The 10,664-nt window shown below is 34.9% G+C and overlaps 1 protein-coding gene across 1 annotated transcript; it reads right to left on the bottom strand.

The window, feature by feature from the left end:
- Positions 1 to 3,352: 3,352 nt before the first annotated feature.
- LOC121429881 (DNA polymerase delta subunit 3-like) lies at positions 3,353 to 10,219 on the bottom strand. Its single transcript, XM_041627137.1, has 8 exons — positions 10,158 to 10,219; positions 9,274 to 9,406; positions 8,314 to 8,410; positions 7,557 to 7,757; positions 6,534 to 6,783; positions 5,338 to 5,445; positions 4,494 to 4,673; positions 3,353 to 3,792 (listed from the first exon to the last, which is right to left on the bottom strand). Exons 1-8 carry the CDS (start codon positions 10,195 to 10,197, stop codon positions 3,578 to 3,580), a joined length of 1,224 nt encoding a protein of 407 aa, XP_041483071.1. The 5' UTR covers positions 10,198 to 10,219; the 3' UTR covers positions 3,353 to 3,577.
- Between the last annotated feature and the right edge of the window lie 445 nt (positions 10,220 to 10,664).

Raw genomic sequence — 10,664 nt, 5'->3', positions numbered from 1 at the left:
AACATTTGGTTCTTTGATCATATTAAAATCAAAATATGGAACCCAATACAAGCTGAAGCATTTCTGCGTTTATATCAAGTACTATTGCTTAGATGACGGGGTAGAAAATTTAGTGTAAGCTCACGACTCCTGACAAAAACGTGAATACTTGAGGTTTTTTTTTTTCTTTAATCTCGATACAATTCAGCGGTTTGGTTGGACATTGCTTAAAAGTCAAGTCCAACTTAACATGGAAGTTGATAATAAAAGAAGGCATTCAAACATGATAGCGAAGATGTCGGCATTCAAATCAAAAGATTCATCGTTGGGTGATTATGATAAATGACAAGTTATTCCTGCTTCTCCAACAATACCACTAGGGTAGCACACTGCTGTGTGGTGCCTGCCTATGAAAAAGTCATAGGTATACTGGGTAGGATTTGAACCCCCAACTCCTGTCATTTAACTGTATCACCAAACAATGAATCCTTAATTGACTTGATATCTATTCTAATAAATATGGGACAGCTTTAACCCAGATCAGTAGGGGTACTCCGGTGGTCTAGTGGTTATGACACTGTACTAGTAATCCAGAGGTTCGAATCCCACCTGATCTGACTGATTTTTTGTCATACCGAGGCACCACACTGCAGTTGCTTTTATGAGTGGTATGATGAATGAGAGGGCTGGTAATGTCATTCCCCCTTTCTCTTTGTTTTTAATGAAATTTCATATTGGTCAAATCTTTTGCTACCCAAAATGTATAACAAGATGTAATTCTAACAGAAGGTGAAATTATTTTAGTATTTTGTGACCTGCAATTGTGAGTTTATCAATTATCAAAGAAAAAAATATAAAATACAAAAGGAACAGTGAATGTGTGATATGATCAACAAATGCATTTGCATAACACTTACGAATATTGCGGTAACACTTGTATTTTTTTGTAGTAATTCAGATAAAATTTACCAATTTTTGTGCTTGTTTTGTCTCTTCTTTTTAATCAAAATTAACTGTACATTGAGGTCGGCTTGGTGTTTGAAAAAAAGAAAATGTGGTAATGCATTCTGAGTCTCTGACAGTTTAACCACTGCGAGGTCAGTTCCTTTTTTTAGCCAAGATAAAACGAAATTTTGACATTCATAGCAATGTAGTGTATTGCCATTTCATATTTTCATTGTTTTTAGCTCTACTACCGTTATACAAAAATGTTCTCTGCCGGCTAAATCAATTACATAGATTCAATTCTAAATTTAAACGTATACAAAAACACTCCATAGATTCATGAATGAGATAGATGCAAACAAATGATCTGTACTCAAAATATTTTCTGTATACCTGTACATATCTATGTGATGTAATTTGTATGAATTATAACATTTTTGAAATACAAAAATATAAATAAAATATACATACACATCCTTCTCAATAAGCAGTAGGCAGCGGCTAGATGAGGTACCAGTCAGTAAAATATTCCCTAAAAGGGATGGTCTGGGCTGAAAATATTTATATCTACCGTAAATAAATAGAGTAAAGTTCACAGAGCAAAATGCGGAAAATTTCATCAAACGCGGACAACAAAGCTATTGAATTTGGAAGATTATCAATATTTTGTTAAAACAGTTATATGCACATCTTCATGAATATTCATTAGGTGGGCAGATGATGTCATATCCCCACATTCCTTTTTCTTATGTTATTACATGAAATCATGATTGATTAATTTTTTCATACATGTTTAAATGATGTGTCTCCATTATGATGAAATCAGTTGCGGCAATGAATAACTAATGCACTTAAGTTGTCAATCCAATCGTTTTAATTCTTGGTAGAATATTTTTGAATAAACCTATTTCATATATGATACAATACAAAAGAACTAGTGGGATATGACATCATCAGCCCACTTAATGAATATTCATGAAGATATGCCTAGCACTGTTTCACCGGAATGATGCAAATCTTTAAAATTCAATATCTTTGTTATCCAATTCTGATCAAACTTTAAGCATTTTGCTCTGTGAATTTTACTCTATTTATTGAGAAGAAGTTTCATATCAGAAGCAACGTTGCAGACTTGGAGTCAGACAGACATACAGGTTCCATGACATTTCCTCCGGCGACAATTGCTCTGATGGACAATCAGCATGTTAAGCCAAATATCAAACTAAATCAAACAACCCTAATCCTGATGTTTACATCATTCTGAATCTAAAACTCTTATTACCATCCTAACTGGGCAATTCCGTAAAATAATCAACCTTTCTGTACATCCGACCCCCATTTTTCCTCAAGTTTCACTTCACTTCATAAACTGACCAAGTCATTTTAGAGCATTACAGACTGTCAAAGGAACAAGAAATCAGAGACATAAGATTTCATGAAGAACCCCCACATAGGGGGTTGGACATACATATTTTAAGGAATTGCCCAACTTTATCTACATGTATATGCCCTCTTAAGACAACCGCACACCTTACAATTGGTCTGCAACTCAATTATGGAAAAGAACGTAGTAGAATTTGATGCTAATATTGAGACTTGGAATATCTTACTGTGTAAGGTTCGAAATCATCGTACAAATACCTATGTTAAAATCCGACTATGCTATCGTCCTTAAAAGCAAACTGAAATTATACCTTTAATTTTATTCATATCTTCCCACAGGGAAGCCACTCTGTTTCATGCACTAGGCCTGAATAGAAGACAGGCCCCATATATGTTGTATGTTATAAAGCCTAACAAAATATAACATACATGTAGAAGTTTTAAGGGCCTGATATCGGGCAAAAGCCTGAAGACTAGCATCTTTGTTCCCATATTAGACACATTCTTTTTACATGGGAAATCATGTCAGTATTAAACCATACATAATTGGATAATAATAATGGTAATCCAAACAGAAAAGATAAATACAGAAGTTAAAGTTCATAAATCCTTTCATTCCTCCCCATGAAGAATGAAGAAGATGAAAATAATTGGTATTGCTTCAGCAAGAGTCACACAAAGCAGTCTTTGAGAGATAAGAAGTTATAACAATAGTTCGCTGCAAATTCCACAAAGATGAAATGTGCATTATTCATTGGTAAACATAGGTTTCACAAGACATCTGCATAAGGATTCACAGTATAATTCATCTGGGTTTCATGACCTTGTCTCAAGTATTCCTAACATTCCAAGGCAGTTTTCTTGTCAAAACACAGAATTTCATTGAATCTGTTTAATAAGTGTGAGATGAAACATCTTGGACCAAAAGTAATTTCGGATCAACATCATAATGTTATTGTCATCTTGTGCTGCCCTACTTATGCAAGACATACTGCTTGATAGCAAATATTCATCTTTCAATCAGCAGTCTGAAATTTTGGTTCAAACAGAGGAGGCTCGTAGAATACTTCACACAAAGTATTAACGATGTCAAGAACAAGTTCCAGAGTATTTTCTCCTGAGTCACTTTGAGCATCGTTTGGACAATCCTGAACAAACATTGCAAAATCTCCACTATGGTCTTGAAAGTTTAGTGTCTCTGCAAACCCCTGTGTATGAATCTCACTTCTTTGTCTCTCTCAATGTTAGAAATCACTAATGTTTTTATTGATCATTTCTTCTTGAAGAAGCTCATCAGGGAAGACTGTTTTCCTTTACTGCTCGGTGGCGAGCTCTTCTTTCCTTTTCCTTTCTTTCCTTTCTTGTCATCTTCCTCATCAGAATCTCTGCTCTCTTTTTTTGGTTGTGGTTTGGGTTTCTGTGCCGGTGGAGGGACGTCGTCGTCGCTTGCATCGGTGGATTCGCTCTCCCATACCTTCTCTGTGACTGTTAAACATAAAAGTGATTGTAGGACTTAAGATAAACTTTCTGTAACAGAATTCATGGTCTTGACTTTTTGTATATCCTACTCCTAATTTCATTCTGCCATTAAAGTCAATTTCCATTGATGTCAATTTATTTTGTTCATTCAAGATTCTTCTTTAATTAGTTTGATTTATTGATTTTAAACATTTATAAAGACATAAAAATACTTAAAAAGTACAGTGTGTACAAACACTGTCAGATAAGATAATGCAATAGGAATAATAATAATAACAATTTTATATACCGCAAATTGCCTCTAAGCAGTTAAGAGAAAGGAAATATGAAGTATAAAGGAAATAGAAATACTTTGCACAACAAAATGTATCAAAACTAATATTACAATTTACAACTTTTCTTACCAGATCATGAATAAAGAAATACCATCAAATGGGCCAATAAACATACATAAGATTTAAAAAGGTGAGTTTTAAGCATCCCATGAAATGGGATATGTTAAGTTAAGCCCTGTGTAGACTTGAGAATGCATGTAAGTAATGCATTTTCAAACAATAGAAGAATATGAAAAAACAATGTTCTTTTTAAGTAAAATAAAAGAAGGTATATTCTTATTTCAAGTACATCCAAACAGCAAGAATAAGAGTGTTATTTTGAAGAGAAATTAATAACCTCCAGGATTTAAAGAAAAAAATCTGTTTACTTACCCATACATCCCTCTTCATCAACAGTGACTTTGCTTTTCAGTACTCTCTTCCTGATTCTCCTCCTCCCGGTCGATGACCTCTCCTCTGATTGGCCCTTTGATGGGGGCGTGGCTTCATCCTCCTCATCTGATTGGAGAGCCTGTGCCACAGGAGGCGGGGTTGGTGGAATAGGGCTATCATCTGGAAGAGGTGTTTCAAAGATAAATCAATGTCAAGTGGGAGTTGGTCATCATTTATGATAGAATTATTATTGTTATTTTTTTTTTGAGGGGTGGGATACTCTCCTTTATGAAATATGAGAATGATACTTGCAGTCTTTAAGAACAGAAAAATAGTATCTATTTAGAATGGCCCTCACCCCCCTGAAATTACATTAATCCAATAACCATATTTGTGAAAGTTTTATGAAATAGAGACATAAAGAGATGATTTTTCTCAATGAATAACGATTTTGTAAAAAAAATAAATTTTAAATATTGAACACGAGTATATCTCACCCTAGTTTCAACAAAATTATTGGAAAAAAACAAGTTACCTGAAATTACATTGATCCAATAACCATATTTGTGAAAGTTTTATGAAATAGAGACATATAGGGATGATTTTTCACAATTAAATACGATTTTGTAAAAAAAAATCTTATTTCTTAAAGAAAAAATGTACTATTGTACTAAATACGCCAAAAACGTACTAGTTGGCAGCTCTGCTTTAGTCTTCACTAGTCTTTCACTAGTCTTGTAATGATCTTTGATTATACCAATTTGTCTATGTTTGAAAGGTCATTGGAAGATGAGTAAGACTGTACTCTGCAGACTTGAAAAGTCTCAAGGAGGATGCTACCTACCCATGTCATCTTGTTCCTCCTCATCCTCCTCCTCTTCGCTGCTACTGTCTTCCTGCTGGAGGATCCGCCTTCGTTTCCTAGCAACCGTTTTCTTCTGCCTTTCATCATCTGCACAGTGTAATCATCAAGAAAAAAATAACAGATCGACTTGGATTATCAGCAATATGATATATCAAGACTCCCTACTCAAATTTCCCCTACTCAACCCCTCCCCTACTTTGCTTCCTCTTCCTTTTTTTCATTTCTTCTAATTCTCCTTGTTCTTACAAACCCTGCTTTTTCAGGGGTTCTCCTTGTTTTTCTTTCAATACTTTCATTATTTACTGTGTTCCTTTTTTATAACTGTCATAATGCTGTGTGATTATAGCGATTTGTATTGCCAGAATGCGAAATCACATTTGTAATACACATGCATGTACAGAAGGAAGGAAAGACAAAGGAATATCGTATCTTATAATTCTGCTTCAAATTCAAATGGCTTTATAACCCTATAATGAAGATTAAATCAAAACAAACAGCAGATTTAAGATGTTATCAGAATCTCTGTCCTACTTGGAAAAGAACAGAAAAATTCAGAGCAATAAGCCGAGAGAGATAGATTAAAAACAGAAAACAAACAGTTCAGAAGAAAGTCACAATAGGTTACATATGTGTGAAGATTTTCGATTGTGCAGGAGGCATAAGGACATTAGCTCAAATGCTTGCTACAAATACACAGTGCATTCAAGAGGTAACGTCCTTCTGCCTGACAAAGAGAAAAGGGAATTGATGTTGGGGAACACTCTCCCATCAGCCGGGTAATGATATCATTTGAGCAGTGACAGAGAGAGAGAAAGATCGAGATCACATCTATTAACCTTTCTACAGAAAGTTATACCCCTTCAAGATCCTTACGTTCTTCCTTTTCCAATTCTCTTCATACCCCCAAAGTTTCCAAAACCTGGGGTGAAAGATCATTTGTTTACTCATCCTCTTAAGTTATGGAATAGCCTTCCTGAAAACATCAAACAGTGCTTGACCTCTGAAACTTTCAAACATTACCTCAAAACATTTCTGTTCAATTCTTCTTAATTTCTTTCTATAATTTCCTAAAAAAGCGCCTTGAGCACTCTACAGAGTGGATTTGGCGCGATATAAGTCTAATTATTATCATTATCATTAAATACAGATGTGGAAGGTTGAAGACAAACCCTTACCTGACTCTGAATCTGAAAGATCTAATCTCTTCTTCTTTTTGTCTGCCTGATGTGACCTCTGTGACCTTCCACCTTTGACCTCTGTTTTCTCTTTCCTGTTGACTTCTACATCCACCTCCTCGTCTTTTTCTTCCTTGATTGGACTCTTCTTGTCTTTCTGTGAATCTCCAGCGGGTCCTGACGACGTTGGAGGCGATTCCTCCTTTTTCTTTTGACTCATGAATGCCAGCATACCCTTTGGCTTTGGTTTCTAGAAAAAAAAGCAACATAAATAAAACACTAACTGCGGTGTCCAAAAAATTTCTGGGCTGCCAATCTCACCTGGATTCTCCTAGTAAAGGACTAATCTAATCAATTCCAAAATATCTCATACATTACTACAGACAGAATTTTATGAAACTAATGGCACGTTGCAAGAAACTTGTGATCAATTGCAAGTCTTTTTTTGGTCTCTAAACCAATCAAAGGTTTTGAAATAAATTATGAATTTGCGACTGATTAATAATTTGCTTCTTCAAACATGCAATTTTAACTAAGTTGCGACAGTTAAAATTCATCTATCAATTGTGAAATTGCAGCATAATATTTGCAATTGATTGCAAACGTTTTCTTGCAACACCCCCTATGTGAATATTAAAGTCCATCCACAGGCATCAACAGGGAATTCGGTTTATTCACATCAGAAGTTTATTCATCAGAATAAATATCATTACAGGGCCTGTAACACAAAGGTTAGCAATTGATTGTATGCTTGATTTTTACGATTGAATGAACATTGTAGCCAATGAAATCAATTGTAGAAAATTTTTCTACGATCATTGCTAAGCTTTGTGTCACGGCCCATGGCCATTGTTTCATAAAGCTGTTCATAAAGTTCTCAAAGACTTTGAGAAAGACTGGAACATGATCTTAGGTGCTACGTCAGTTACGCAGGGATATATATCATATAAGAAAGGATCACAGTCGTGCGTAAAGTCAATCATAGCTTACAAACAGCTTTATGAAACACCAGAGTATACATACCTCCTCTACCTTCTTCTTTTCTTTGACAGGTGGATCTTTCTTTTCATTCTTGGAATCCTGAGTTTTGCTTTTTGTTGCTTGCGAGGCAAAGCTGGCTTCGATTGAGCCCTTCTTGGGTTTTGACTTCTGTGACGCTGACGAAGACGACGATGTCGTCTTGGATGACGTACTTGAAGCATTCTGATTGCCAAATCCATTTACCTGTGTGACAAGATCCCATTCCAATCAAAGTTTTTGGAATATAGATTACACAAAGAAACAACAAGAATAAAAGAAATAAGGCAGTTGACCAACAAGGATATGATTGAACCCAAACAGATAAGAGGGCAGCATAACATATACTGAATCTACAGTTCGTTCCTGCATCCTACCATGTTAGGAAGGGATGGGGGTGGGGGGCTTTGAAGGTTGAGTGAATTCAAACTAGTGACAAATATTATTACAACTACTACTAATAATACTTGTAGGGCACCTCATAGCATGCTGATAAGCAAAAAACAGGTAAGAAATTAATTATCTTTCTCAGGGGCAACATTTTAGCCTAGTAACCCATATTTGCAACATTTCACTTTAGTTTAAATTTAAAGCATTAGGGAATTTCAGGGACTATTGGTCAGTTTTTCGAGGCTCTTTGGAGCATTTCAAGGGAAGCTCCAATTTATTTTTCCCTTGCCATTTCATGGAAAACAACAAATCTATTCACAATAAAGCACAAACAGAATCTGTACATTCATGCAAGACCATTTTAACATCTTACCTTAGGTTTTTCTGTTGACTTTTGTTGTGCTTGTTGATTCCTCTCTAATTCTGCTAACGATCTTACTTCAACTGATTCACATTGAATACCACTAAATCTGGAAAGTATACAATAAAAAAAAGGAAATCAGTTAAAAAAACTATAATTACCATCTTGATTAACAAATTCCTTTTTGTCTATTAAATAAATATTAAACTGATTAGATCACTTGATGATGAACGGGTGGAACATGTTTTGGTATTTTGAACAAAACAGAGATACCAAAGTTTGCTAATCACTTTAAAAGTTCCCAGTGATCTTAATTTGTGATACTGACATGCATAACTTTACCTGTCAAAAACTAGAATAGTGTTCACTTTGAATGGTTTGGTATTTTTGCAGAAAACCTTTTCAGCATTTCTGCCAAATACATTATATAAAAGAAATGTGAGAAAATCACACTGCCTGACCGGAAATTGAACCTGAGACCCTGGCTTGCATGACCAGTACTCTTATAATAATAATGGTTATTTATCTGCGCTATACACAAAAAGTATCACAGCGCTTACAATTGTCAGCAATAAAAAAAATATATATACATCTTAAGTAAAAAAAGGAATATAATTATGTACATTAAATTGTACCGACTGTTGGTGTTCTCAACTGCACCAGATGAGGCCTGGTGGCCTCTTGCTTGCTGCTTCGTTCACCAACAATTTAAGGGACAAGCCCGGTCGGCACATCACTCACAAAAGCTCTAGTATAGCACTTGAGGCCACCAGGCCCCAGATGGGTTAGCCAACTGAGATCAAATCTAGGGGATGTATCAATTCTCTTTTGGAATAAGAAATCAAATCTTCGGGGAAATCAGTACCATAATTCCCTTTAAAAACATTACCTTTTAAGAAGTGTTCAGATTTCAACAAATTTTAACAGAGATGAAATGAAAGTTGTTATCGAGATGAGACCTACAACACTTACCTGTTCGTTTGAGTAATATTCTGTTTGGTGATTTCATAGTCTGTTGTGAAAAGTGAGCTGTTGTCCTTGAGGGCACTCTTCTGTATACTGAAGACATGCTGGCCCAACACCTCCTTCATATCGGACTTAACAGCTGTGTTATAAAAAAATAAAAATAAACATGAAGTTTAAATCATAAAAGATCACAAATGAGTTTTCTCATAATGACAGACTTTTTAATGCTTATAGTATAGCTAAAGTGACTTTTCCTTGCAGTTGCAAAGTGCTTCACAGTTTGCTTGACTGGATATATTATACATTATACATCTTTTTTGAATTTCTTCTTCCACTCAAAATTTCAAAGAAATTTAGCTGGCTGGGCAAGCATAATGCTAATGTAATAGTGTCTATGTAATACCTCAGCCATATCTGCTCTATGGCAGCTGTAAGGCGTTATATTCATTTTTATTCAAACCACCTATATGTAACTATTACAAAAAAGTGTTAAAACGACTGTTTTCTACTCGCCATACGGCTGCCATAGAGCAAATGTGACAGGTAGGGGAGATCGGAGTTAGTTGGAACGCGAGGTAAGTTGAAACATTGTTATTTTCTTTAACGCCTATAAAATGAATTGAGGGCAGTATTGCATAAACTTATTTTACAGGCATTAAAGAAAATTACCCCGATCTCCCATATAAATCGCAAACATATTGTTATATTTACAGGAAATCATACTTTTGTCACTTGCATCATTTTGTCGATTTACAAAGAATTATTTACAGCATTTCTGAAAAGACATCAGAAAAAGGGAATTTCCCTATCAAACCTGAATATTTTTTTAAAGAAAGCAAGAGTTGGCAAATTTAGAGTTGGTTTATTTGATTGATTGTTGCATAGCTTACCATCTAGCCCATCTTCATTCACGATAGCAATCTTTGTCATCTTTAGGAAAGAGAGATAAACAGTACATAGAAAATAAACAAGAAACAAAAAACATGTGAGATGACGATTTTTATATATATACATTGGACACTTTATCCATATACACATACAGACCGTCCTTTCAAAAATTAGTAGACAATCAAAATATAAATTTCATTTCTGTCATGATATGTATCAATGTAACATGTGCAGTACAGCTTCGTAAAAACAGGGGCATAAGGGACATTGGAGTGTGTTATGATGACAGTTTTATAGGGTTTGAAAAGGAATAATAAACACACCCTATTATAAACTCCTCAAAAAAAGTTTGGAAATCGGACTTTGATCGATAATCCCTCCTCAGTCAATCAATGAGTAATTAATATTAATGAATAGAACAGTTAATTCTCTTTAAAATGATACCCTCCATGATATGATTATTGTTCACATGGAGGTGCAGTACCTTGACATATGGGGCAAGGTCAACA

Source organism: Lytechinus variegatus, chromosome 16, assembly GCF_018143015.1.
Source record: "Lytechinus variegatus isolate NC3 chromosome 16, Lvar_3.0, whole genome shotgun sequence".
NCBI lineage: Eukaryota > Metazoa > Echinodermata > Echinoidea > Temnopleuroida > Toxopneustidae > Lytechinus > Lytechinus variegatus.
Note: the sequence above shows the minus strand (reverse complement) of the source record. Positions and strands in the feature narration are given on the sequence as shown.

Coding starts and splice junctions, on each gene's coding strand:
- LOC121429881 (XM_041627137.1), bottom strand. CDS start 10,197: ATGACAAAGATTGCTATCGTGAATGAAGATGGGCTAGATG. Junction 8,411..9,273: donor AATATTACTCAAACGAACAG/GTAAGTGTTGTA, acceptor TATACTTTCCAG/ATTTAGTGGTATTCAATGTG. Junction 4,674..5,337: donor GGAGGAACAAGATGACATGG/GTAGGTAGCATC, acceptor CACCTCTTCCAG/ATGATAGCCCTATTCCACCA.